Genomic DNA, 27,185 nt, shown 5'->3' on the forward strand with positions numbered 1-27,185 from the left:
ACAGACAAGGGATGGAGGAGGCGTGCAATCTGGAGTTTTGTTGGTTTGACAGGAGGATGGCGGTCGAACCATGCCAACCGGGTACGGTGCCTGGTCGCCGACACGTGATGCCAGACCTGACTGAACCTTGGAATTGCGATCGAACCATTCCAGGACTTTCTTCCTCAACTTCGCCGGCACCGTATCCGTTGACAAGCCAGGCTAGCAGAGCTTTTTCGAGTCGTGTCGCCGGCCGTCACTGTTATGGCGAATGAAATTACGCCGTCCGGAGCACACAGCGTGCATCAAAATTCCCAGCCGCTCCCAATACCCCATCGCCAAGGAGAAATCTACGGGGATACCGACTTTGGATCCCACGAAAGAACCATTACACAGCGAATCAGACTACAGCTGCCCGGAACGTGACGCCAAGAGAGACCAAGCCACGCCAAGGCCTCATCCTCCAGCCCTCCATCAACTGGCAGAAACGTCCATATTTACCCCAATGAGGCAGCTCGTTAAGATTCCTGATGATGACAGTGGCTCGTGGCGCGGATCAGGCCTGTGGAATGCGGACTGGGTCCAGGTAGCTGGAGTCGTCCTCTCGAGCAGTAAGAGCGCTGCGTTATCGCACGAGGGACGGGTCAACGCAGCTAAACGGACTTTGTACTGCATAGGAAGACCTGCCGCTGGTATGACATGTGGACCCTAGTAGCTTGATACGCGGGATGTAGTCTTATTCGTCTTGATGCATGTATGCAGGTCCGGAGAGCTTTGCATGCTTATAAAGGTTGGGTTACCAGCTTCCCAAATGCTGGTTCATCGCACTTTTGAGAGCCTTGCCCAATTACTAAACTCTCAATCGCGTTCGCTATGAAGTGTACATGCTCGGCTGTCGTGGCTGCGGCCCTTTTGGTGGGAACTGTCTCGGCGCAGACATTCCGCCGTCTGGGAGCTTGCCCAACGCTTGGTTGCGTTTTCCCTCCTGACCAGTAAGCATGCAAAGTGTAAGAGGCCAGAGAGCTCAATTGCTGACCAAAATTTTAGGGCCGACTTTCTCGCTGGCCAGTACTTCGACATCCGTCTGGAAGTTCACCAACCCAGGAACGGATCCGAGTTCATCGGTCTGCCTCTGGATGAGCAATTTACCTTCACTCTTGGCAAGAAGGGTGGAGAGGCAAAACCAGTAACAGAGTTCTTCAACCTTGAGGAACCTAAACTGGAGAAGTGGAACTTCACATGGTACGAAGACCTCTTCGCCCGCGACGCGAAGAAGCCCTCTCTCGTCAATGTCGCGGCCAAAGCCTACCGCCGCATTGCCCTTTACGAGCCTGGCGAGTACACAGCTACTCTCAACTACAACAATGGCAGCAAGACGGAAGCTACTTGGCTCGTTCGTGATCTGGCTGAGGAGCGCAAGGCCAAGAACATTGTTCTCTTCATCGGTGACGGAATGACCACAAACATGATCACAGCTGCTCGTTTGATTGCCCACAAGCAAATCAATGGTAAATACCAATCTCTCATGGCTATGGACAAATTCCCTGTTCTTGGCCACCAGATGACCCACTCGATTGACAGCTTCATCACTGATTCCGCCAACTCTGCTGCTGCGCTCAACACGGGTCACAAGTCAACAGTCAACTGTCTGAACGTCTACGCGGTGAGTATTGCAACTTCCTGCAGACCATGTTATGGCCATCACTTTACTGATGAACAATCTAGGACAGTAGCAAGGATCCATTTGACGACCCAAAAGTTGAGACCATTGCTGAGATCTTCCACCGTCTTACAGGAGGTCACGTGGGCATCGTGTCCACCGCATACATTGCCGATGCTACCCCCGCTGCCTTGGTGTCGCACACCCGTCTTCGTAGCCAGTACGGTGCCATTGTTGACACCTACCTCAACGGTGTTCAGAACTACACCTGGACCGATGTTCCTCTTGATGTCATCTTTGGCGGTGGCGCTGAGCAGTTCTACCCATCTGAGCTTGGAGGTGTTACCTACCAGAACAAGAACTACTACGATGAGTTCGCCGCGCAAGACTACCAGATTATCCAGAACCGCACTGCTCTTCTCTCTGCCAGCAATGACGAGAAGGCTCTTGGTATCTTCACCACCGCCAACATGGCCAAGTGGCTCGACCGCAACGTCTACCGTGACAACCTCAACCAGTCGCTCTCCCCCACCGGAGACGAGACACCCGCTCTTGACCAGCCCGGTCTTAAAGAGATGACTCTCAAGGCCATCGACATCCTCGAGGCCCGCTCCGGCGACAAAGGATGGTTCCTCATGTCCGAAGCCGCCAGCATCGACAAGATGATGCACGCCCTCGACTACGACCGCGCACTCGGCGAGCTTCTCGAACTCGACGACACCATTAAAGCTACCATCGCCCACCTCAACTCCACAGACTGCCTCAAAGAAACTCTCATCCTTGTCACTGCCGACCACGGCCACGGCTTCGACGTCATGGGCTCTGTTGACACCCACTACCTGGCAGCGCAAAACGTCGACCGCAAGAAACGCAGCGCAATCGGCACCTACGAGCAATCCGGCGAGTCCCAATACATCAATACCGGCAACCTGACCTACACTGACTCAAACTTCCCGTCCAACTGGTGAGTTGTAACTCTACAAAACGCGCGTGAGACAAACACTGACTTGCGCCTCTACAGGGACCCGCGCTACACACTCTTCCAGGGCCTAATGGCCGATCCCGACCGCCGCGAAAACTGGTCTGTTCACAAGAACGGTCCGCGCGAGCCCGCCGCAGAAATCGAAGAAGATTCCAATGACTACTACGCCAACTCTGAAGATGGCGAGGGTGGTATCCTGCTCAATGGTACTCTGCCTGTTGAAAACGACCAGGGTGTGCATTCTTTGACTGATGTTCCTGTCTTCGCCATGGGGCCCTGCGCCGACTTGTTCGGTGGTGTGTATAACAGCATTGATATCTTCTACAACATGGCTGAATGCTTTGGTCTGGGTAGGGGCCAGCCGAGTGCTGAGGAGTAGGGTGTAGCTATAATTGTAGCTTGCATATCTAAGAGGAAGGGAATTGTGGCGTGTTTTCACGATGAGATGAATGATGTCGTTGTAGTAGTAGAACGTATAACTGCATGTAGTGTAGCTGTAATGAATGTTTAATAACAGAACTATCTTGTAGGAATTTAGTTCTCTGAATTCACCCTAGCTAAGGAAAAGACTGAATACTTCTTCGTAGGCTAGGCGTTCTTTTAGGCTACTGCAGCAAACGTAGTAGAAGTATTATACAGAGAAATATATAGCTTTAAAGTCTAGGATAGTGTTAGGTTCGATAGATCTTCTTATCTAGTGCGGCTGTGGGCTATAACGTAGTGGAAGATTAATTTTCTTCACCCATGTTTAGTCTCTTCGTTGTTTAGGGTGGCCTAGACACGGAGCGTTTTTCACTATCAAGATGCATGGCTACGACATTTAGCTGCACTTGATCGATGGGTTATCAGAGGCTGGTTATCCAGCCAGCAGTACACATTCGCATGGAAACACACAGATAGGCAGAGAATAAGTGAATCGTGATTTTGACATTACTATAAATCCATTAAACGAGTCATAGCTTTCATACGTATCATGTTCGTCTTCACCAGGCCACGGAGAGGCATGACATGTGTTCAGATCACATGCAATCAGGACCCTTTACACCGCCATTTCATCATGGCCAACCTAGAAGATCCCCCCTCGCATACTAAGGTTTCCACGGGTATCTGTAGCGCCCATCTGACCGGTAACGAATGTAAGGTTCAATTTCACTTGGACGCGATCATTAGCACCGCACTGTGAAATCTGGATCACTGCGTCAAGGGCAGTGTGCTCTCACAACTCCCGCCTATCTTTGGCCAGCTCAGCCTGTTGGCGCAGGTTCGGCGCCGTGGTGCTGCCTTCGCCGCTCTGGACGCCCTGCTCCATATCGGCAGCCCACAAGGCAGCGCCAACAGTGTTTGTGAAGGAGAAGAAGATACCAGCAATGGGGACGAGCTCGAGGAGGACAGCGGGGATACCGAAACTATGAAAGGTTAGTGAATCGGCTTTGAACTAGACATGGGTGGGCTGACCTGGCATATGCAGCCTTGCGTTGCTCAATGAAGCGCTCCTTCTCCTGCTTCTTCATCTGCTTGAGTTGGAAGTAGCGAGCATGGGCGGTCGGGCCAAACTTGCGTCCCTGAAGGATGACGAAGAGTACGGTACCGACAACGGGGATGAAGTTGAGCGGAAGGTACATGAAGTATCGGATGATGGCGCTGGGTGCGAACTTTGCGAACGGCTTAGAGACCAGCTTGCCCAACTTGGCAACAGGGTCATTTCCTGACTTCACCTGGCGCTCTTTGGAAACCAAGGTAGTCTGGTTGCGGCTCAGCAAGGTTGAATCAAAGGTATCAATCAGCGCTTCGTCGATGAGGAAGTTCTTGCTCAAGACGGAGAATATAGTGGAGGACTCGCTGAGTACGAGCAGGACGGTGGTAAAGACCGCGAGTGGTCCATTGAAGAGGGTAAGAAGTGCGACCTGAGGAATGTAGGTGACGGCAAACATCAGCACAGTGACACCGAGACCGAGCGAAACGGTGGGGACGAGTTTGGCAGCGAGAGGCTTCCATAGCGCACGGTGCGTGAAGAAGTAGACAATGCCCTTTGGTCATGTTAGTGTTGTTACCAGATGTTGCTGCGTACTCTGCGCGAGATGGCCATAGAGCACTTCATGGTTTCTCGGATTCGTAACACATTGTTCAACGAGTTTCGCGAAGAAGTCTCAATGTCGCGTCACCATATGATCGGAGCCAGGAAGACGCAGTAGATGAGAAAGACTTTAAACGCGTACCTTGAAAGGGTACAGATATGCGGCCGAGCGTACAGCTTCTGAAGCAAGCTGTCTGGCCTGGTTGAAGTCCTCCTTGGCGACTTCCTTGACCTTGTCAGGCACTCTCATCCTAGATTCCGACATGATTGCAACGGATAGATCGGAACGAATGGGAAGATTAGGGATTAGGAACGGGTATTTGCGCTCGTGATAGAAGCGAAGTGGTGTTCCCTCACCCACATGTTGGCGGGGTGAGGGCTATGGAAATCTGGGAAGCTACGTCATAATCGCGTACTTGGGTAGGTCCAAGCTCCAATCTCAGCAACGCGGACTTTTTTCCTGTATACTAGCGACGTCTTTGCAGCAGATAACTTGGTATCGCAGAAGAACAAAGACCAACATGTTGGTAGACGTCTGTTAGATTGAGATCGTCAATGGGGGCAAGCTGTGAATGTAGTGATCAGTACACGATACGTCATAACGTGTTAGTTTTGACACGTTCTCTTTGAAGTGCAGGGAATCCCAGGTACTTGCAATGTCAGGGCAATTTGCTGTCCCGCTGATGCTGCAATAGTCCACCTATGGGCGATAACTCAGGAACGCGTTTCCAAGGCATGAGGCCAGCAAGGAGTGCCAGTCGGATTTCAACGCTTCTAGACCCTCGAGAAAGTACCCACTATGGCCACTGTGCCCTGCTTCACAGGTAGCTGTGGCGGTGTCATCAAGGTTTTACAACAGGAGATCTGCTACCAACACGCGTCAAGTACCAGAATTTTGATGCAAGACAGGGTAAATCAGGAATTGAAGACGTGGCTAAGCTTTCCTCTTCCCCACCTTTTCATGCACCGAATCGCGAAATGACGCAGCGCCGGCCGCGTGCTAGCCTCCACCACAACTGAACGGGACATTTGCTAGCTGCATCCGTCGCAAAGCCCCTCATTGAGGGTCCAGTTCTCCAGTGGCTGATGTAATTAGCCAAATCCTATGGCGGCGGCAGACAGCAAGCAGCGCCACGGCAGGTGTAAGCTGAAGGATTCAAGGAAAGATAAGCGAACCATTGCCGTTTGGGGATTGAATTGGCCACGTTTAATGGCAAGATCCAAGTTTCTTATGACGTGCAAGACAAGTCGAAGCGGGTGTCCACCTGTGGCTGTGCTCACAAACGGGATTCGGAACAGAAGCGGGAAACAGGGATCGTGAACCGCGACTGCCCTTTGGAAGTTGTACGATGTCTGCTGATGATGTCCAGGCATGACGTAGGACCATGGGTCTCCTACTCTTATGCTCACCTGTGGTGTATATATATCACCGCCAGCACTTGCTTTTGTCCAGCATCTAAACAACAACAACCACTCAACAACCCAACACTCTAATCAACTTCAACCAACCCCAATCAATCACACTTATTCCAACTCAACTTCTACACAATCAGCAAACATGTCAGGAATGATGGACAAAGTCAAGGCCAAGGTCGACCAGGTGATGCACAAGGACAAGACCCATGGTATGTACTTTAATTGAATACCTTACAAAGGCAACAGTTACTCACAATACGCTAGATGATCCTACTGGTCCTCACAGCTCTCACACTGCCAACACCGCCGACCCTACAGTACACAACACATCCAGCGCTACTACTGGCACTGGTGGCTTTGCGGGTGACCATCACGGCTCAGGTGTAAGCACTGGTCTTGGTACTTCAGGTACCCACGGCGAGCACGGCTCTACTGGACTTGGCTCATCAACCACTCACGGCTCTACTGGTCTCGGTTCATCAACCACTCACGGCTCCACTGGCCTTGGTTCATCAAACACCCACGGCTCTACTGGTCTCGGTTCATCAACCACTCACGGCTCCACTGGCCTTGGTTCCTCCAACACTGGTGCCTATGGATCTACCTCCCACAACGACCCCACTGGCCCTCACGGCTCTCACATGTTGAACAAGGCCGACCCAAGGGTCGACTCTGACCGCCTTGGAAGCGCTGGCAACACTGCTGGTGCAGGTGGCTACGGTGCTGGACAGTACACTGAGGGCACCCACGGCACCCACGGCACCCACGGCACTCATGGCACTACCAGCAGCGGCCTCACTGGTCACTCTACCACCGGTACTGGTCTCGGCTCTTCGACCACTGGAGCTTACGGCTCAGGCAACACTAGTGGACTGACTGGTGGTCACGGTACTGCCGACTTCAACGACCCATCTGGCCCTCACAGCTCACGCATGGCCAACCAGGCTGATCCTCGCGTTGGTGGTGGTGTAGGTAGCACTACATCTGGCGCGTACAACACCACTGGATCAGGACTTACTGGCCACGGCACCACTGGTGGCCTCGGTCACTCCAGCACTACTGGTACCCACAACCCCCTTGACCGCAACAACGACGGTAGAGTTGGCGCTGGAGACCTGACTGGTAGCCACTCCCGCAACGACCCTACCGGTCCCCACAGCTCGCACCTCGCCAACTCTGCCGACCCCCGCGTTGGTGGCGCTGGCAGCACAGGTCTCGGTTCGTCAACCACCCATGGCTCTACCGGTCTTGGTCACTCTTCCCACAACGACCCTACCGGTCCTCACAGCTCGCACCTCGCCAACTCTGCCGACCCTCGCGTAGGCAGCACAGGCACTGGAGCCTACGACAGCCACACTGGCGGCATTGGCTCAGGCAGCACTGGAGGATTCACATCCGGCACCGCAGGTGAGCACGCTAAGACTGTTCCTGGCGAGGTTGGAGGAACAGGCCATGGCTTGGCACACCGTAACAACGAGGACGGTGACTTGCCCAAGGCCCTCACTGAGCCTGTTTCCCACGCCGAGCCCCACTCTTCTCTGCAAAATGACCAACACCACTCAGGTCACGGCACCCACGGTACCACCCACGGTACTACTGATGTTCACGGCAAGCCCTCTATGATGGACAAGCTGAGTAAGTTTACCCATCCGATTTATGTTGTGAGAGAGAAAATACTAACGATAGCTGCAGATCCCAAGAAGGACGCTGACCACGACGGCAAGACTGGCATCATGGACTAGATTCTTCTTAATCTTCCGCCCTTACGCTCATCTCCAGAAAAGTGGATTGAGAGTGCTAACAGGCATGGTTTTCATGGCATGATTTTCACGAATACCCCCGAATAGCTTAATAGCTCAATGAATAGTAATCTCCCTATCAAAATAGTGCCCCCTAATCACGTGATGCAATGTCGGTATCCTTATCTGAACCAGGCCTCAATGCTCGCTCTCATATCGCGAGGCACAACATCACTGCTGTCGTAAGATTGTGGATAACTACATGTTCAACAAACGAGCAGCAGATGATATCTCAAACATGACTCGCGTTTGCATCCCCTCACCCGCAGCATCATGAGCCTTCTCTACTAGCCATCTCAGCCATGTCTCTCCTGTCCTCCGCACTCAACGTATTACTCTTAGCAGCTTCCTTCCACCCCTCCACCTTCGCAAACTGCTCTTCCCCCAACACTCCCTTGAGCAACTTCAACAACTTGGGCGCAAACTTGCCCGTCGCATACACCATACCGCCTCTCTGCTTTGCAAAGAGCACAATAACCAATGTCAAGAAAAGCACAGGCCCGTCTGAAGCTTTCTGCTTCTGTAAACGGCGCAACATGTCGTCTAACATGCTTTGCTTGGCCGCAGACAAGGAATCCGCAGACGGCGGAGCAATATTTTGCTTCTTGTTGAACCTGTCTAGTGCAGAGGATATGGATGTGGTATCCGGGTTCTTGGTAGCGTCTACTATGCTTGACAGCCTCGCGAGGTTTTTCCGAGTTTTGCGACTGAGGACTAGACCCTGTGCTCGTGCCTTGGCAATGGTATCTGAAATCAGGTCTTTGTGTGTATAAGTGGCGAGGAGCTCTGCGAGCTGGTCGTGGAGTTTCTGGTCGGTGATTGAGGTTAAGCTGGAGTTGTAGATGGTGTAGCGGGTGAGGAGGCGGTCTGTCCAGTATGTGGCAAAGTCCTCTTCGTTGGGTGCTTCGTAGGCGGATATGGTAGACCAGAAGTCTTCTTCTAGCGTCTTCTCGACGGGTCTCTGGTCGAAGAGAAGGCGCTGTACGAGGCCTGTTGGGGGAATCATGGCCTTGATTCTGTCTCGGGTGAACTTGATGTTTTCTGCTCGAGTCGGATCGTCTTGTAAATTTCGCCATTGTGCTTTTGCGTCTTGCTTTGCGTAGCCAGCGAGTTCGTCGAGCGCTCCGTCTCGTCGTGTTTCCGTGAGGATTAAGGGACCAATTCGCACTATCTTTAGCCCTTCACTATTTTCTGAAAAGTGGGCGACGATGGAGTCTTTGGCTCTGGCAGCCACCGTGTCTAGTATGCTTGGTGGAAGGCGTGAGCCAATCACTTCGGTGACGTCAAGGGTACAGCCTTCTTGTTCGAGGATTTGTACGCAATCTTGCTCTACATTTGAGATCCAGGTTTGTGATACGGCGAATGACTCGATTATGTCGATGCCCGAGAGCTGCTGGAAGTGAGATGATACGTCTTGATAGGTTGGAAATAGCTCGGGAAATTCGGATGCGAACTTTTGCAAATCGAGGTAGGCAAGCGCGCCGGACTGTAGGTCTTGTACCGTGGTATCGCGTTTGGTTTCTAGGTATTGCTTGGGTGTACATGATACGCTATTGGTATTTTCTTGGACGTTGATCTTGGAGGCGAAATCTTCTGACTGCATGGCTTTCTCAAGAGTTTGGAGAATGAACCATGTTGGAGGGTTATTAGACAAGTCTTCTGGTTTGATAGTAACAGTCCTGCCTGGGGTTAGTGTATGATGCACCGGGAGTGGTGCTTGTACTTACTGAATATCGTTGAGTGCCTTTCTCACCATGCTTTTGACAGTCTCCACAGTCCGATCAGCGTAGAGCCTAGTGTAAACATAGCCGTTGGTTTCCAGGACTTCATCGTTTTGGTCAGATAAGAGGAAATCAAGACTCTTGGGGGAGACGTCCTGTTGCGCAACGAAGTCGGCCTTGAACACAAGTCCGCCGGACAACAAATCAATGGCTTTTTTCCCTATCGCATCTCGTTCGTCTATGGGAATGATGCTTTCCTCATTCGCACTGAGTATGCATAGTCTGGGATGGTTCCTGACGAGTTGATGGACAAGTAGCTGATCTATATCAAGATCACTAGCCAGTGCAGATAGCGATATCCGCTGCGTCTCTGGCATATTTCTTAGTAAATGCAAGCAACAGTGACTGTTAACACGCACCTTTTGTTACACGACTTCTGAACTGAGCTTGAACAAATTGAAGTGTAGCGAATCCATGACCGCTGGAAGACAACGCAAGCCGTGGAACAAAATCGGAAGTTTGTTGTGGGGGGAAGAGAGCAAAGATGTTCTTCACATCATTTTCCGTGAACATCCTATCCTTCATTTCCTGGTGTGTTCTTGGCGGGGGTGAAGTAGTGATCAAGACTAAGTCGGGAATGTTTCTTGTGTGCAAAGGTCCTGCTGCTGAGCAAGGAGGAATTCGGACTACAGAAGGTAAAACCTGCCTCGAGCCACGAGTGAATGTTTTGTAAGTAACCCAAGGGTTCTGCGTCTGGCTCTTGCGAGATGGATGGGGGAGAGTCGGAGGCAGGATGGCGCTGATTGGTGGCAAGCGGGGAGCGCGCGGCAGAACATCGGAATTTGAACAACCTCATCGTCAATCATCGAATGCTCCAAGACGAGGCAGCTCATCCCGCCAAACGCCATCATGTCCCAATTCCGCGCAGCCAAGCTCGACATTGGATGCTTTGCAAAGATTCGCAACATCCGCGACCACACAAAGCGGAAGGTGTACTCTGAGAATGAGCCCGAACGGTATGCGCCTCTACACCCTCGTGTCGCGCAAGAACTGACGATGATACAGACAAGCCCTCCGATACATTATCCGCAATACCACTTTGCCACAACGAGTCCGCGCGCAGGCCCAGCTCCAGCTCTCGCAGATGCACTGCTACACACGCTACACACAGATCAAGAACAGGTGTATAATGGGAGGCAAGGGCCGCGGTGTCTTTAGCGACTTCAGGATGGGAAGAGTACGGGATGCGAGTTTGTTCAAGCGATGCAGGGCTAACAATTTTTCAGTACCAATTCCGAGTAAACGCCCTCGCTGGAAACCTACCGGGTGTGAAGAAAGCAAGCTGGTAGATGCATCTTGCTGAACGAACGACGGGTTACATGTACAATACTATGAGGCGAAGATTTGGCATTGGGCGGCGTAATTGCGCAGGATATACATGGATTATGACACGTCTACTTTGGGCTCCAGCTGTGTCCCTATCGGTGAATGCGTTCGGGGCAAACAGTGATACTGACTGTAACATGTTCGTGCCCCAAGTATCTCACTCACCTTCACCCCGTTCCATCACTGTGCCTTCCACTTTCGGAGTTTGATAAGTTACATGGTTGGCAAGACGCATCTTCTCTCGGTTGCTCTCACCACCTACACTCTCCATTGTAACGGCGGCTTTGAGTTGCATTTATAAACCATCTATCGCGAAGATATCTTCGGCCTTGCAACAACGCCAACGTCTACACGACCATGTTCCGCCGCATAGAAGACACTCTAGAGCCGGACCCGTCTTTCCCAGCGGACCTCAGCAAACTCGGCTTCTTCATCAACATCTCAGGTGATATACGTATGATCAACGCGCCTGAGAAGCCCTATGTCTACCACGCCACAAACAATGAGCGTGTCAATGAGATGCGCCGTGAATCCATGCAGAGCAAGTCCCAGTTCTCACTGAAAAAGCTCTGGCTAACATGTTACAGCCTGCCAGCGCAAAGAAGCAGAGAAGCGTCTGTCTAATCTTGGCCTCAAACGCATCCACCTTCCCAATCTCGCCATGACCAAGCCCAACGGTCCGCATGTACCTATTCTTGCTCCGCCACCCGAGATTCTCAAGACGCGTAAGCGTGTCATCGTGCTAGTCAACGACACTATGCAAGACCTGGGCATCCTCGCGTATCGGCAACTACAGCGAGAACTTGGCATCAATGGCGGCTCGGTGGTGAACTTCGTCAAGGAGATTATCAAGCGCTCGGCTACTGACAACGACGCTGAAAACGGTGCAAACATCTTCAAGGATGGCTATGTGCTCGAAGATGAGACTACTACTCCTGCTTTGATCGTCTTGAATACTGGTCAGCTGCTTTATTCGCACAAGTACGATCAGGCCATGACTCTACGCAGTTGGTCTGCTATGCCACGCAAGTCAATCGCTCACGATATGGTTCGCATTCACGACGAGGAAAATCGTGTTCAAGGTCACGGAAATGCAAAGGAGCATGTCAAGACTGTCTTCGATCAAGTCATCTGCAATCCTGACCATGTAGCGGCCGACGCAGAAGTCTATGTCATCGCCATCGAGGATGGAACTGAGAGTGTCATAAATCTGCTCACTGACGACTGTAAGTACGAGAAGCTCATTCTTTATAAGTTGTTGCCCAAAAACGACCTTCTTCTCAATGCCATTCTGACCACATCTGAGGAATTGAAGCTAACAGCTGTTCTAGTCGACAAGTACGGTAACCGTATTACCGCCATGGCACTAATCCATTCCCTGATCGACGACTCACAAATCAAAGATCCACACATCCGTGCCTTTCTACATCAACGCACCCGCCAGTGGAGGTTCAGCAACCTCACATCGAACCCCCAGCACTGTACAGATCTGCCCACCTTCTACAACCAACAAACCGACCAGAGCCCCATATCTACCGACACACCATCCGTGATGCAAACAAACAAGCACATATCCTGGCACGAATCCATCCCCGCAGGCCCAGTCTCAACCCTAACAAAGGCCCTCCATCGACTCGCCCTCAGCATCACCCCTTCCACCAGCGGCACTACCCCATCCCCAGTGTCCACCACAGAGGAAGAAACTGCGGAATGGTCCTCAGGCCAAGCAGTCATCTGTCCCACCTTTGCGGGCGGCGAAAACCCAGTCGGCGAATGCATCTTCACGGACCCCCTAGTCCAACTCGCCATCCTCTCCTTCTTCCAAGACGTCGCGCAAGACCCACCCAACTACCACAACCCACGCACCCTCAAAATCTACACTGAAGCTCCTCAACCCAGTCCCGATAATCCCTTGGCGCTATCCCCCAATATCGACGGCGACGACGACAATGACGGCACAGGAATAAACTTCCAGACCCTGTCCCCGCAAACGACACCCGAACAGGTCGAGCTAGAAGAAGCGCTTGAGCGACTCACTGAGCTACGAGTAGCGTTTACTGCGTGTCCAGACGACATCCCCGAGCTAGGCAAAGGCCGCGCAAAACTGGAAAAGAAGATTACGGTTATGGAGACTCGGATTGACAATCTGAAGACCATGGCGCTGGGTCATGGTGGTTTGGTCGCGGGGGATGTTGGGGATGAGAAGCGCGGGAATTGGAAGATGCAGGTTCAAGGGCCGAAGGTGCCGTTTGCGGGGACTATGGTGGATAGTGAGTTGTTGAAGGCGGCGGGGTTGATGGAGAGTGCGGAGGAGGGGTTGGGCATGAGTGCTGGCCATGGTACTGCTAGTGAGACTGGTACTGCCCAAGATCAGCGTGGTGGAGACGGAGATGGAGACGAAAAGAAGGCTTTTGTCTAAGTGGTTGGTAGTAACGGTCGTGGTGGTGCGGCGACGACGACGACGACAAGGAATCAGTCAACAGTCCTAACAAGAAGGAGATCAAAAGCGCTCCTTTTCACAACATTTCACTACCCTTTGCTTTCTTCCCCCATACATACACGTGAAGAAAAATACGTCTTAATCACGGACTTGAAAATGCCAAAAGGCATCTCTTTCAATTGTCTCGCTTTATCCATCAGAGCGATCGAAGAGTGATCTAATCCAGCTTTTTCCAAACAACCCGGGCTTTGATAGAAACATAAGAAAAAAGAATCCCCCCATAATCTTACAAACCCTCCCTTCCCTCACTCTATACGGTCCTCCCTCCCACTGTCCCCGGCGCTTCTGATATGTGTAAACCACACAGCCCTTCAATCCCTTTTATCGTTATCCTCCGGCCTTGGCTCCGTACTCAACTGATTCCCATTATAAAACTGTTGGGGCTCTCTCGCACGCTGATCAGCCAGAGTCCTCACCCTCATTGTCGTGCCAGAAGGCGGTTGTTGATCGAGCACAGGATCATGCGTAGGTTCCCGAGTAGGTCTACTACCCATGGTCCTCCCGTTACCATCACCATTACCACTACCACTACCGCCACCCTGTCCTTGCTGCGCCCCAAAGCCCATCACCGAGCCAATCGTACTCCCCACCAACCCAACGGTCGAACTCAGAAGCCCAAACGCACCACCCACAAGTCCCGTTGCAGCCCCCGTTATTCCCACCCCACCACTACCACCCCCCGAATACGCATCCGTGTACCCTTTGACCGGAACCAGTACCAGTGTTGCACTAGGCGCTAGGTCAATCTCGCCCAACTCGACACTCTCGTCTCCAGCAGAGAGTTCGCGACTTGGGGCTGGAGCGAGGATGTGGCGGAAGAAGTAAGGCGGGAGTTGTTTGTTATTGATATTCTCATCGTCTTGAGCTAGTTTCCCAAATTCCGTGTCGATCCAGCGACGGACTTGGTTTGCTAGAGTGGCGGTGCGGGGGAACGTAGAACGGATTGTGCGGCCGTCAAAGAGGCGGATGTTGAGGGCGACGGTGGGGGAATTTGAGCCTCGAGAGGACTTTGTTGCCGTCGCTGTGGTTGGCGGTTGTAGTGGTGTATCAGAGCTTTGTGTTGTGGACTTGTTCTTTTCCTTCTCTCGTTCTGCTTTCCGTAACGAGGCTTCTATTTTTCGCGCTGCTTTGTCGGCTTCTATTCGCGCTTTTATTCGCGCTAGTTCTTCGGCATCTTCTCTCTTCTTCTTTCGCAGGGCGTCGCGGGCTTCTTGTTGGGCTTTGCTTGCGGATGCGGATGGGGTTGTAGGGGTCGAGTCTGGAGCTCTCTGCTTGCCTTTTGCATTGGACGACAATGTGGGGACTGCTACTGGTGCGGAAGAAGCGGGTATCGAGGGTTCGGAAGGGCCATATAGATCGTCTTCGGCTTCCGTATTCGTTGGATTATCGCTCGGTTCTGGTGTGTTTGTTTGTGGTGGTGAGGTCGGTGCTGCGCTGGAGCCTGGTATCGGATTTGCTCCCAGTACCCGTCGTATTGAATTGATGAAATCTTCCTTTGTAACATCGCTCTTGAGCTGGACTTGTAGTTGTCCGTTTTGGATGACGACGAAGGTGGGGACACTGGAGATGTCGGAGAAGGCAGCCAGAAACCCTGCTTCGGTGGAACCTGCCTCGAGTCGCAGGACGACGGCTTTTTGGACGAGTAGATTCGATAGCTACGTCTTCGACATTAGCGCACGCTTCGAGTGCGTCTTCAGAGGTTAGCGTACCCATCCACTCTTCAGCCACTCGTCTTCCCACTCGTTGCTCGTTGCGCCATCATCTATGCAGTTTGTCAGTCATGTCTCCACATTCCGACAGAGCACCTCGACATACCTCGTACAAAGCAGGCGACGAGCTTCTGTTCCTGAATGGCAAGCGTTATTCCGCTCTGTAAGGTGCCTTGGTGGAACATGGTGGGGTATGGTTGTGTGTGGTCAGTGGGCTAAGTGGTGATTGTACGCGGGGTGAAGCTTGGGGACGCGTTGGAGCTAGGATGGTGCCTGGAGCTCCGTCTCCGCACTACCGCGGGGAATTAATCTACTCTGGGTACCGAGGCCAGATGGAGCACGAGCATCATCATCAGCTCTATTCACGTTTGGTGCGCGCTGGGTGTGAGGGTTCGAAAGGGAAAGATGCAATAAACAGTTCTATCGGTAATGCTAATCCTGTGATTCCTCCACGCCGAAGAAGAGTAATGTTGCAATAAACCAATGCTAGACTCGCCCGATATCCAACCGCTCCAAGTCAGAAGATGCTGCAGAGCATATGCTATTTCATGTAGATGGTGCATATGTTGCATGAATCTTCTGCTTGATCATGACTTGGGAAGAAGCCACTTTCATTCCGTCATTCGTGTTGGATTCGCAATGATCCCCGTCCTCATACGATGTCCTGGAGTAACTCGCATATTCAAGCTTTTGGTCCTTCCTCGATTACACCAAAACTTTGTCCCCTGTCCAGTCCTCTCCGTTTATAGAATAGTGCACTTCTTCTTGTTCTTCGTCGCCGACTGCTGAGGACGGGGGCTAAGGACAGCGCTGGGTAGTGTTAGGACAGGCATACAATAGGGGTGCTTGCAACATACCGAATTGCTTCGTCAAAGACACTCTTCAGGTTACGCTGTGTGAGCGCAGAGCACTCTAGGTACTTTTGTGCCTTGATCTCCTTTGCGACCATGACGGCCTGCTCGTATTGGATGGGCGCCATCTTCTTTTGCCTCAACGACTCCTTGGTCGCCTCATCGTCCCTCAAATCAAGTTTTGTGCCGACGAGGATGATGGGTACGCCGGGCGCGTGGTGATCTATCTCGGGGTACCACTGGTCTTGGGTCAACGCGTGTCAAATACGCTTCTGTGGCGCTTGTTACCTTTGCCTTGACGTTGTCAAACGACGGGGGGCTGACAATGGAAAAGCAGATGAGGAACACGTCTGTCTGGGGGTATGATAACGGTCGCAGTCTGTCGTAGTCCTCTTGTCCGGCGGTATCCCACAGTCCCAAGCTTATTGGCTTTCCGTCTACCATGACATTTGCGGAGTAGTTGTCGAAGCTGGGCCTGTTAGCTCAAGCTGGGGGATGCAAAGGGGGATACGTACACGGTAGGGATGTACTCTCCCGGGAAGGCGTTTGTCGTGTACGAGATGAGGAGACATGTCTGAGAGGTTAGCAGGTAGGGACGCGATACTGGGAACACGGTATCTCACTTTGCCTACAGCACCGTCGCCGGTCACGACGCACTGATTTGTTAGCCACGATTCTAGATGACACTACTCAGTCGCAGTCGCGCACCTTTAGGGATTGGGTCGCGGGAGCAGCCATGGTGCGATGTGTGTCGGCGGATTAGGGTGGCTTTCGGGGACCCTGTTCGGCTTCAGGATGGGGCTTCGGGGCAGCGTGAAGCGATTCGCCGAGTGTTGAGACCCTGCACGATGATGGAGTCAGACGCAGGACAGGATGCAGTGAGGCGGCGCTTTGGAGGGTGAAGGACGCACCGTGGAGACTGCTCAACAACTTCCGGGTAGCTTCTGTGAAGGCGCGGGAGCTATCTGCAGCGTAGGGGGGCGTTTTATCGCTTGGCAGGCGGCGGGTCAAGAAGCGAGCTCGAAAGTTGGATGGTATGCAGCATGCGCGAGTCGACACAGCGCGGGCCACTGGGTCTGGCGGGGTCCGAGTCGTGGATTTTAGATGAGTGCAGCGTGGGCGAGGTCGTCGAGAGGGCAATGTTGATGATGAGAAGAGGCAGAGGTCAGTCAGTCAAGTAGCCAAGTTAGCTGGCTGTCTGCCAGCAGGCGCGTATGGTCTTGAAACCAATTTGCAACACGCTTCTACCACGCCTGATAGGTACGGTGCACGGGTGGAACTATTTGCTGCCGCTCTAACAAGCCTCAAGTCAAGAACACTCGGCACCAACTATCTCTGGTGCCTGTCGGTGTCACGTCGCATAACCCGGCGCCCCTCTGCGAATCACGTCTGTCCAGACACTTTCAATGTTTGACAACCGCGTCTATCGTGCCGTCGCATCATGCGGACGACTAATGATTATTCGCTGCCTCCTAGCGTCGTGATTCGCCTGTAGCTGCATAATTCTGCTCGCCAGTGTGACCGTGCGGCCTTCCTATTAGCCGTGCTAACTCCAACAACACGTGAATACTACTTGATCAACTACAGCCTATATCGGGTATCTTTGTCGCTCTCCTCCCACGTCTTTCGTGCCATCAATAGAAAAGGAAGAGTCCGTCTCCACCTTGCTTGTCCTCCCCAACAAGCTCTTTCCTCAAAAGCAGCTTAATCACAGCCTCGTGCAGGTCTTTCATGTCAAGAATGCCGCGTTTCTTCTGGTCGATGTAGGAAACGTCAATCACCACTCGTTTCAAGTTCACTGTGGACAACGCTCCGTCCTCGAGAAGTGCCATCAACCGATCGGGTGTCCCGACTCCGTAGTCGATTCTGAGTCGCAATCAGCATCAGTAATCAGAACGCAAGACGCACAACTTACTTTGTCTTCTTCAAGTGTGCTACCTGATCTGGAAGCTTTAGATGCTTCGCAAACAATTTGGCGACATTGGGGTTCTTGACGCCCTGTTTAGGCAGACCAGACTTGAGAGATCGGCATACGTCTGCGGCTCGAATCCCAGAAACGGTGACAATGAGCGTATGTGGAGCGCCGGGTGGCTTGGATGGTGTTGGCTCCAATGTACCTGACTGCTTCTTGAGAAAAGCAGACAGGTTATCCGTAGTTCGTGGCTCGGTCCAGCTGGTGCTATCTTGCACGGTCCGAGCTACTTGACGTCAGCATTTACAACATGTTTAGTACAAGCTCAGACTCACCAGAAATGAACTTGTCTTCGAGCTCAACGCTGCTCAACTCCTTCCCATAAAGTCGTGTTCTTGCGTTGACGTAGTCGGCAACAAGCTGCCCATCCATGCGCTCAAAAGAGTGATTGACCCCCAACGTCTGGTCCAAGTCATCTTCGTCAATCTCCTTTGCCTTCTGCTTCTTCTTCTCTTTCCGCTTCGCCTTCTTGGCTGCCTTCTTGGTGTCTTTGCTTGCTTCGGGCTCGGCTTCTCTTTTTCTTTTCTTCGATGAAGCGTCAACGTCAAACTGAGCCTCAATCAGGGGCACGCCTCCTTCTGAATCAGAGTCCGACATGGTGTGACTAGTGTTTTGTGTGAAGGGGGAAGGACCACATGAGTTCGCGACAAAAAAAGTGACAGGAGATTAAGGTTATCGATAAGCGTCGGCCTAACTGCTCCGAGTTAGTCCGGCTGCATGCTGGGGAAGTCGCGTCCAAGCGACGCGTTTCTCTGACGTCTATCAACATAACCACTGTGCTCTTCTGATGCGTCTCTTACAATGGCCGAGTCTGCGCGCAAAAAGCAGCGTCTCTCTCCAGAGCGTGACTTTCAGCAGACACCCAGCAACGATGCATCCCTTCAACCCATAACCCCGTCCCGCCGTGCCATAATTGCGGGCCCCACTCCAGGAAGCAGAAGGACGCCAATTGTCCGCACACCGGGAACAGGAGTGACTCCTCGTGGCGGGCCGGCAACTCGTCCTCTCCCGTCGCGCAGAATTGCGCCGACTACACCTCATGCGATAAGAGCCTTGAGAGAGCGGGCCAATGCAGCGAGGACGCCTGGGAACAGCCGAAGGCGAAGCGGGCGCATACAGAGGGAGACACCGCGGGATATACTGCGCGATCTTAGCAGAGGTACCATACTCAATGCTGCTGTTACTCATGTAGCTAATTTCCCATGCAGCGCTCGCTCGTGATACTCGCCCAGTCGAACCCTCCCCACAAGACCTGCCTCAGCGGACACGCCATTCGGCCCTTGATCTTCCAGACGTAGAAGATGGCCCAAACATGCCCGCACCCCGGCTTTCCATGCCCCTCGAGAACATGTACGACGACGACGATAGTTTCCACAGTGCCCCACCACGGCAGTCACTACTACCAGACCTACCGGACGATGTCGATGGCGGGACTGTACAATCGCTGGAGTTTGGACGACGAGCAATCAGTGAGGACCCACGATTCATGTTTGGGGGAAGGCAGAGTGAGCGATTTGGGGATCTGAGCGAACTCGGGGCGGTAGACGAGGAGTACGAGGTCGATGGGACCTTCATCAACAGACGTGCAGATGGGCTCTTTGATCCTGCGATCGACGAAGCTCTAGATGGGGACGAGACGACAATACAAGCACTTACAGGGCGAAGAGACGGACGGCCAAGCGACGTAAACTTGGGGGTATTTGGCGAGGGAGAGGATGATACAGAAGAGCCTACCTTTCGCTTTATGATACCTGAGCGCATGCGTGTGCCAAATCAAGAAGACGGGCAAAGAAACCAAGACGAGCAAGAAGAGGACGAACAACAGCTGGATGACGAATCTTTAAATCTGCCCGATGATTACGACTTACCCGATAGCGACAACCAGGACGAGATAACCGCTGTTTTGAACGGTGAAGATCCGACAGAAACCGGCGGTATGCTAGGTTGGGAATCGGATCCGCCTGCAGATGACGACGCCGAACTAACCGCCTATCGAGAAGAAGAATCAGCCATTGATCGAAGTCGGCAGACCAAGTCGCCTGAGCAAGCATCTGTAGCCCAGCTGAAGGGTGCTCGCAAGTCGAAAGAATACATGGTTTCCGAACACGGTATCGGCTTCCCCTCATTCCCAACCGCGCCTGTCAAGAAGCTCGCCTTGAGCTTCATGAAGTCGCAGGGGGGCAAGGCTCAGCTTAACAAAGAAACGCTTGACGCGCTTGTGCGGACGACCAATGATTTCTTCGAGCAGATCAGCATAGATCTCGCAGCATATGCAAAGCACGGTCAACGCAAGATGATTGAAGAAAGCGACGTCATCGCGCTTATGAAGAGGTATGTTACACTAGTCTACTGTACATAACATGCAGATTCATAGTAGACATGTTTGGTCGGCCCGCTGACTTTTAGACAGGACTCGTAAGACCACCAATAATAGTACATCGTTTTCTCTGGCGCAGAAGATGCTTCCGAGAGAGCTACTCCAGCAGCTGCGCATGGAGCCTCCAGTCAAGCTGAAGGGACAAAAGCGGAAGCGATTGAATCCTATCCGTGAGGAACATGAAGATGACGACTGAAGAGGCATGGTAATGTCTCATGACCAATCAACACTGTGTCGTACTCGCCGTTGGGTGCCCGACATGGGCTTCTTGACCACCATCCAGAACATGATTGAGGTCGCGAAACTGAGCGCGTACCTACTTGGAGTTAGATGATTGCTTGCAGGGAAAGCGCGAGACGGCGAAACGTACCATGTGAAGATGTACTGCGTGTGGTTGTTCCGCAGGTTCACGGTGGGCGCCCTACCAATCGGTACGCCCTTGGGTTCACGTTCATAATTAGTGAGCAAATCCGGCGCTGTGTTATAGTTAGATACCCCAATTGCATCAATCAAAGAAGAAAGACTACTCACTCATCGTCTCCTCCACCCACACAGCCTGACTCCCACTATACGCTGCCATCTCCTCGACACTAGGGAAAAACCACTTGCCCTTCTCCGGCTCGTTTTTCGGCGTAAACATGTTCCCCTTGGGCGGTATCCTCAACAGCCCCTCAATCGTAACCTCACCCTCAGGCAACGCCCCATTCTTCTTGCGAAACCAGTGCGGCGCAGCATCCTTCTTAATCCACCCTCTGCACGCCAATATCTTATGCACATTCCCCCTCGCGTCCCGCCGTTCCAGCGGCGTAACAACCGTATACCCCTCCTCGCCATCCAAAATCCGCGGCCCAATCAACATTTCCTGATCATGCCTCAACACGCCCCTCGCATAAACCCTGCGATAATCAAAATCCTGAATCGCAGCCGGATCAATGCGCAGCGGGAGTTCCAAGGGCGGGAACGTCAATCTATCTTCGAAGCGCGCGACTAATTCTGTTTTCCAGCCTAGACGCTGCACTTGCCAGCAGCCTAGTATGAAGGCTGTGACGGGGATTATGGCGAGGATTATGAGGCCTGGGCCGTGTTGTTTGCCTACTCGCGCCATTTTTGCGGGCCGGTCGAGGATCGAGACAAAGTTTGGGTCGAGGCCGGGGCCGCCGCCTACGCTGCGATTTTGTGGGCGGAGGAAGAGGATACGTGTGCGCAGACATTGAGGACGTGTGGGTGAAGAACGGGCGAGGCTTGTGCGGAGGAATGACGACGCGGGTTGTGAGTAGTATCGCCGGAAAAGGCTCATGAAAGGATTTGGTTTCGACATGGCGGGCGATTTGGGTATTTGTGTTTGGTGTGTGTGGATGGGGAGCAACACAACGGAAGGTCCAGACGGTTGCGTCTGAGAAAGTTGGGAATGGTTCAGTGATGTCGGATATCCGAGCTTCGGGTTACCTTGCTAGACCTCGATGCGGTATAGTCCCCGCATCTTAGCACTAGATGCCCTGGGGGTGTTCTCCAGCTTCAATCGAATTACTACTCTTACATCACTACTTCACCACCTCTACATCTGCGGAACTACAAACTCATGGCGGATATACAAGAACTACCGATGGATCGAGCGGAAGTTGCTGCAAGGCGGGATAAAGATGGTTTGCTTGATCTTTTGGATGAGAGGCTTGAACACTATCTGCACACGCTACATGAGTATCAGGAGGTTATGCAGCAGCTTTCCAAGGAGCTGTCCTCAGTAAGTGTTGCTTGCCTCTTGTTTGCAAAGAATTTCGTGTTGATAGGATAAAGGGATATATGTCTCTAGCTCAAGCAAACTTTCATAACTCGTCTTCTGCGATCCGGTATGGACGGGACTGCTATGACGAACGTATGCAGGCTTTACGGAAGGTGTGAGTACTATACTTTTTCTTTAAGAATCTTCGTGTCCAACGGCTTCGTTCTCTTTATGCCCAAGTCCCCCCTACCTTGTGTACTATATTGACACGGTCCAGCCACATCTCCGAAAACGGATGCGCCAGAAGTGATCGACCTCACTTTTCCATCTACTCACCATCCATTACTACCCAGTATGCCGATGTCAACAATCCCACAAACCCGGCAGATCAGGCAAACCCAGCTGAAGGACCAGACCTCCCAACCCCCGGAGAAGGTGACGCAAACCCCACTCCAGACACAGGCCATCAATCCTCTCAAGAGGCAGAGAAAGCAAAAAAAGAGACCAAGTCTACAGAAAAGCCCGCAGATCCACTCAGATGGTTTGGTATTCTTGTCCCACCCGCTCTACGAACCGCACAGTCGACATTTGTAAGTGCAGTTGAGGGCCCGATACCGCAACTAGCTACTATAGTGAGGGACCTGCGGTCGCAGGAGATCGAGATAGGAAGAGTGAGGAAGCAGATTAAGAAATTCTAGGGGCTACTTTGGCGCTTGTAATCTGACTATTCTACGGGTGCTGAAGAGGAAAGTTAGTGTTAACATGAGAAAATATATAATGCTAATCTCTCCATCGTACACATTCGAACCATCAAGATATGAATAAAGATACATTAATTCTAAAGATATATGGGCGTTGTTTCTATGTTGTGCATTGTGTAGTACTGCTTGCTTGCATCATCGAATCGCTACTAATGAAAGACATTAGGAGGATTAAGTGTTTTTTCGTTATGGAGTACACACTTTGCAATTACCCTAATCGTACCGAAGACGGCTCGTGAAATAATCCCGACATGTTCTTCCTATCAGTACTACAGCCTCGCGTAGAGTGTCATGTAGGTATCGGTCCCACTGCTAGATAGTTTCCAGACAATTCATTTACACATTTGTCGCAGACGCAGTCGAACACGCTTTGGCGACAATTACGACTTACAAGTATCAGTTACGGATGTATGAGTGTCTTCGGTATTGCCATGGAAAACATGATAACCTCGGAAGCATTCTACTTACCAATGATTCGCTACAAGCTCGTTTTTGGAAGCCGTCCTCCATGGTCAGCCTTATAGATGAACATCTTTCTAGTCTACCAATAATAGGTCATCAGTTAGTTGCCATTCTACAGATCCGGCTTTGATCTTGCCATCGGTGAACCAGCCTCGTGCGACGAGCTCAGCCTGCCAGTTAAACCACCTCTGATCTGCAAGCTGGCAGCCTTAAACCTGATGCGGTGCAGATACCAATATAAGTGAGCCACGTATACTCGCCTGATGTAAGCGGGGTATCTGAAGTGTGTTATTATCTTCCCGTTCAACTTCCACATGTTCCGCCGTATAGTCCACACACTGCACCGTCACACAAACACTTCACACATTCTCATAACACAGCCTTTATCATCCGCATAATACCAATAATCACGCAGATTTATATCAACATGCCCGGCTCTTGTAATTCATTCAACTGTCCATACGACGCATGTGCAGGAGCCCGTTTCTGCAACACTCGTACGGCGCCCATCTTCCTCTTCCATCCACCCCCTACTATTTGAAAAACTATGTTTAACGTTTTGGTATCTTATAGACAAATGCAACGTCTGCGACGACGGAGTCCGTGATGTAGGTCCTTACTGCCACAGTCGTTCGTCTCTCCCCAAAACATGCTACCCGATACTTCTGATACATGACTAGATGCTTGCTCCAACGCGTCATGCACTGAACAAGGTGACGGGCGGTACTGCGATACTCGTAAGTTCTAGAGCACACACACACACACACACACACACACACACACACACACACACACACACACACACACACACAATCTCTCTATATTCCTCTTCAGGGCGGCATATGCAAGCTATTGATTTGGCTAGTGTTAGGACTGCCAGTATGATTATCGAAAGTGCTAACAACGTCATAGACAGGTGTGGTGGGGGGTGTTACAACGAGAAGGCGGAGGGATATGATACTTGTTCTGACCATTGTAAGAGAGCGGAAACAAGCTGCATGCGATGACCTTTTTTTGTTTCGCAAACTAACAACATATACTAGATATCAAGCCAAAACGCCACTGGTGGGATTGATAGCATCATGGAGACTTGATTTGCCATTGCGCGAGGCGATAGTTTTTCAAGACCGGGGACTTTTGTGGGCGAACAAGTATCTTGGGTGATGGTGGGCCGCAGCCGGTCTTTTTTTGAACCATCTTTCATGAACATGAGATCAGTAGCTATGCCCTCTGTTCAGAATGCGGACACACAATCATATTCACATCGTGCCTATTCCAGAAACGCCGCCCAATGCAACATTTAACCTTCCTTGTTCCTCAATCCGCCCTTACCCTTTCAACCTCTCAAACATCCTTCATGAGCTCCTCCAACTCATCATCATCGTCCCAGTTCCCTCCCCTCCTATTTACAACAATCTTCTGCTCATCCTTCTCCTGCTGTTCTGCCACCGCTCCCAGTATCTCCTTCAGCTGCTCTTCGGTAACCTTCTGTCGTAATTGGCCTGTTCGCGCAAGCATTATGAGTCTGTTTTCGATATCGGTTGCACGCGATTCTTTGACGAGGCGGATACGTCCTAGGCGGTCGGCTGCTTCGGGAAGGAGAATTTGTGAGAGAATGGAGGAGCGTTGGTCGGCTGGTATGGAGGGTCAGTGGTTGGCAGCTGGTGGGGGTTTGGAGGAATAGGTAGAAGAGGGAACATGTAGTCAGGGGATGGATGGATGGGTGGGCACAAGATCTAGAAACATACCCTCTTGTTGCCTGTAGTATTGTCTTAGTAAACAGACTTCATCTTCTTGTATTGGTATATTTACTTTCGCGAATCTTGCTCTGAGCCCTCGCCGCCTTGTCCTCCGCCGCCCCCGCCTTGCTGTTGTAGCTGCTGCAGGCGCGCGCGTCTTATTTGCTCGAGATCTTCGTCGGACATGTTGTTGTTATTTGGAGATTAGAAAGTCTGTACGCGAGAGTTCGTTATGGTGCCTAGGTATGCGGCGCAAGTACTGGTCGAGCAAAAGTGTGTTTATGCGGGGAAGTTCGGGGGTCCGAAGTTCTGCTGCAAGCGCACGGATCATCTCCATCTTCCTCTCCATCGCCCACCAGTGTGACGCAACCATCACTATATTGTCGTGTCTCTTCGCATGCGTCAAAGACCGCGTAGGGCTACTCTGTCGTCAAAAGCGGCAACTGTTACCTTACAAGAACGTCGTTGCGAAGAAGCTTGTACTTTCTGAGTTGGGGCATAGCTTTGGAGCTTCCTAAAGGTATTTGCTACACCCTACGTTATGCTAATCGTGATATATAGCATTGTAATTACCTTTAGAGGGAGTGCTGCCGCCAGCTGTTACAAATTAGAAGAACGAGCTTCCTCGTAGGGATTCATTCTGTAAACATGGGCGACTCTATCGTTGCTTATGAGCAGCTTAAGCCAGTCATACCTAGCTATGCATCGATTATCGAAGCACTGTTTTGCATAAGAATTGAGAACCTGGTCGACAGCTTTCTCAGGAGCCCTAACCAGACAGCTCATAAAGGGTTCAAAGCGCATCAAGGACCTCCAACGGCTTTCCAGGAACCCACAACCTGCCTTTACATCACCCGCACCTTGATTGCACAGAAGTCTCTGATACGCCTGCGCAAATCAAAGACAGCATCCTCCTGGCTGTCAAAGCATTGCTAACCAATGAAGCCGTCAACAGTCATCTCAATATTCATCTACGCGACTTGTCTACCTGGGTTCCATTAATGTGAGACGATTGACCAAGATAAGGCAGCCTTGGAAGGTGCGGTTGAACTCCAACCACGCGTAGTTTTCTAAACGTCACTCCGCAGCCGTTCTTGACCGTCACTACCACTTCCTCACCTACTCTGACTCGTCACACGTTCCCCCGCGCTTTGCAATGGGGTACGCTTTAAAGGCTGTCCGTTCCGTTAAAAAGGCTTTCTATATCGGTGTTGCTTCAGCTGCAAACGCGCTCGAAACACGCACCACTAGGGAATCATTACATAGCGTAGGGCGCGCCTCAGCTCCCACAATATATCCAGAGGGCACTGTTAAACTGCATGAGTTATGCAAAACCTGCACGTTATTCACCCAACGTTCAGTAGCGCTGAGATGGCTTGATGATTCTTACCCACATTCGGACTGGCCCCCATGAGAGCGTTACAGACTCTGTACAGTAGCTCATTTGCGACGATTCAACGGACGCTGTCATTTCTGCACAGTCCTCCACTATTTTGTTTCATGTATGAAATCACTTGGAAGGGTTGGAAACGTTGACAAGAGTTGGCTGTATCTCGGGCTGCTGATGACGAAGCAATTGCGCTCAGAACAAGACCTGAAAGGATGCTCGCAATCGATAATGACAGAGTGAAGCTTATTTGCAACTGGTCTGAATCAAACGATTACAAATACCTTGCGTTAAGCCACATGTGGGGTATCGATCGCAAACAGCAGCTGCGACTAGTTTTGTCCCGCCTTGATGAGTTCCAGGAAGGGATATCCTGGACGGAACTCCCGTTCATCTTCAAAGAGGCGATCAGCATAGCTCGGCAGGTTGGCTATAATCATATCTGGATCGACTCGTAAGTTTTGTATAAGAACACTTTACTTTTTAACATCTGTGCTGACCACTTGACCGCATGGCTTAGTCTTTGTATCATACAAGACTCAGCAAGTGACTGGGCAAACGAAGCTGGTAAGATCGCTCACGTTTACGGACATGCGGACTGCACTATTGCTTATCTTCTGCCCCCACAAGATGTGCTCACCAAACCACGACAAGACCCAAAGATCTGGTCTCCTTGCATCTTTCGTCGTC

At 51.6% G+C, this 27,185-nt stretch overlaps 13 protein-coding genes across 13 annotated transcripts; 6 read left to right on the top strand and 7 right to left on the bottom strand.

The window, feature by feature from the left end:
* Positions 1-852: 852 nt before the first annotated feature.
* On the top strand, positions 853-3,000 carry ALTATR162_LOCUS8332 (uncharacterized protein; the record flags this gene model as incomplete). The annotated part of the gene is made up of 4 exons (XM_043315962.1): positions 853-971; positions 1,027-1,642; positions 1,705-2,603; positions 2,661-3,000. 4 exons carry the CDS (start codon positions 853-855, stop codon positions 2,998-3,000), a joined length of 1,974 nt encoding a protein of 657 aa, XP_043171897.1.
* Positions 3,001-3,837: 837 nt separating this feature from the next.
* ALTATR162_LOCUS8333 (uncharacterized protein) lies at positions 3,838-4,960 on the bottom strand (the record flags this gene model as incomplete). The annotated part of the gene is made up of 3 exons (XM_043315963.1): positions 3,838-4,027; positions 4,077-4,648; positions 4,838-4,960. The coding sequence occupies 3 exons, from the start codon at positions 4,958-4,960 to the stop codon at positions 3,838-3,840; spliced, it is 885 nt and encodes a 294-aa protein (XP_043171898.1).
* Positions 4,961-6,253: 1,293 nt separating this feature from the next.
* Positions 6,254-7,853, top strand: ALTATR162_LOCUS8334 (uncharacterized protein; the record flags this gene model as incomplete). Its single annotated transcript, XM_043315964.1, has 3 exons — positions 6,254-6,320; positions 6,376-7,746; positions 7,804-7,853. 3 exons carry the CDS (start codon positions 6,254-6,256, stop codon positions 7,851-7,853), a joined length of 1,488 nt encoding a protein of 495 aa, XP_043171899.1.
* Positions 7,854-8,181: 328 nt separating this feature from the next.
* On the bottom strand, positions 8,182-10,216 carry ALTATR162_LOCUS8335 (uncharacterized protein; the record flags this gene model as incomplete). The annotated part of the gene is made up of 3 exons (XM_043315965.1): positions 8,182-9,589; positions 9,638-10,001; positions 10,051-10,216. The coding sequence occupies 3 exons, from the start codon at positions 10,214-10,216 to the stop codon at positions 8,182-8,184; spliced, it is 1,938 nt and encodes a 645-aa protein (XP_043171900.1).
* A 324-nt stretch (positions 10,217-10,540) lies between these two features.
* Positions 10,541-10,980, top strand: ALTATR162_LOCUS8336 (uncharacterized protein; the record flags this gene model as incomplete). The annotated part of the gene is made up of 3 exons (XM_043315966.1): positions 10,541-10,647; positions 10,697-10,868; positions 10,918-10,980. The coding sequence occupies 3 exons, from the start codon at positions 10,541-10,543 to the stop codon at positions 10,978-10,980; spliced, it is 342 nt and encodes a 113-aa protein (XP_043171901.1).
* A 394-nt stretch (positions 10,981-11,374) lies between these two features.
* On the top strand, positions 11,375-13,436 carry ALTATR162_LOCUS8337 (uncharacterized protein; the record flags this gene model as incomplete). The annotated part of the gene is made up of 2 exons (XM_043315967.1): positions 11,375-11,543; positions 11,605-13,436. The coding sequence occupies 2 exons, from the start codon at positions 11,375-11,377 to the stop codon at positions 13,434-13,436; spliced, it is 2,001 nt and encodes a 666-aa protein (XP_043171902.1).
* Positions 13,437-13,828: 392 nt separating this feature from the next.
* On the bottom strand, positions 13,829-15,411 carry ALTATR162_LOCUS8338 (uncharacterized protein; the record flags this gene model as incomplete). The annotated part of the gene is made up of 3 exons (XM_043315968.1): positions 13,829-15,172; positions 15,227-15,279; positions 15,333-15,411. 3 exons carry the CDS (start codon positions 15,409-15,411, stop codon positions 13,829-13,831), a joined length of 1,476 nt encoding a protein of 491 aa, XP_043171903.1.
* A 558-nt stretch (positions 15,412-15,969) lies between these two features.
* ALTATR162_LOCUS8339 (uncharacterized protein) lies at positions 15,970-16,815 on the bottom strand (the record flags this gene model as incomplete). The annotated part of the gene is made up of 6 exons (XM_043315969.1): positions 15,970-16,036; positions 16,084-16,316; positions 16,366-16,546; positions 16,593-16,651; positions 16,701-16,733; positions 16,786-16,815. The coding sequence occupies 6 exons, from the start codon at positions 16,813-16,815 to the stop codon at positions 15,970-15,972; spliced, it is 603 nt and encodes a 200-aa protein (XP_043171904.1).
* An 896-nt stretch (positions 16,816-17,711) lies between these two features.
* On the bottom strand, positions 17,712-18,646 carry ALTATR162_LOCUS8340 (uncharacterized protein; the record flags this gene model as incomplete). Its single annotated transcript, XM_043315970.1, has 3 exons — positions 17,712-17,943; positions 17,993-18,275; positions 18,325-18,646. 3 exons carry the CDS (start codon positions 18,644-18,646, stop codon positions 17,712-17,714), a joined length of 837 nt encoding a protein of 278 aa, XP_043171905.1.
* A 751-nt stretch (positions 18,647-19,397) lies between these two features.
* ALTATR162_LOCUS8341 (uncharacterized protein) lies at positions 19,398-20,622 on the top strand (the record flags this gene model as incomplete). Its single annotated transcript, XM_043315971.1, has 2 exons — positions 19,398-20,380; positions 20,460-20,622. The coding sequence occupies 2 exons, from the start codon at positions 19,398-19,400 to the stop codon at positions 20,620-20,622; spliced, it is 1,146 nt and encodes a 381-aa protein (XP_043171906.1).
* A 17-nt stretch (positions 20,623-20,639) lies between these two features.
* Positions 20,640-21,744, bottom strand: ALTATR162_LOCUS8342 (uncharacterized protein; the record flags this gene model as incomplete). Its single annotated transcript, XM_043315972.1, has 3 exons — positions 20,640-20,742; positions 20,797-20,902; positions 20,958-21,744. 3 exons carry the CDS (start codon positions 21,742-21,744, stop codon positions 20,640-20,642), a joined length of 996 nt encoding a protein of 331 aa, XP_043171907.1.
* Positions 21,745-22,005: 261 nt separating this feature from the next.
* Positions 22,006-24,463, top strand: ALTATR162_LOCUS8343 (uncharacterized protein; the record flags this gene model as incomplete). The annotated part of the gene is made up of 7 exons (XM_043315973.1): positions 22,006-22,167; positions 22,221-22,321; positions 22,424-22,736; positions 23,982-23,999; positions 24,050-24,106; positions 24,282-24,344; positions 24,413-24,463. 7 exons carry the CDS (start codon positions 22,006-22,008, stop codon positions 24,461-24,463), a joined length of 765 nt encoding a protein of 254 aa, XP_043171908.1.
* Positions 24,464-24,713: 250 nt separating this feature from the next.
* On the bottom strand, positions 24,714-25,294 carry ALTATR162_LOCUS8344 (uncharacterized protein; the record flags this gene model as incomplete). The annotated part of the gene is made up of 3 exons (XM_043315974.1): positions 24,714-25,003; positions 25,118-25,128; positions 25,182-25,294. 3 exons carry the CDS (start codon positions 25,292-25,294, stop codon positions 24,714-24,716), a joined length of 414 nt encoding a protein of 137 aa, XP_043171909.1.
* Positions 25,295-27,185: the final 1,891 nt, after the last annotated feature.

Source organism: Alternaria atra, assembly GCF_907166805.1.
Source record: "Alternaria atra isolate CS162 genome assembly, contig: 29, whole genome shotgun sequence".
Lineage (NCBI taxonomy): Eukaryota > Fungi > Ascomycota > Dothideomycetes > Pleosporales > Pleosporaceae > Alternaria > Alternaria atra.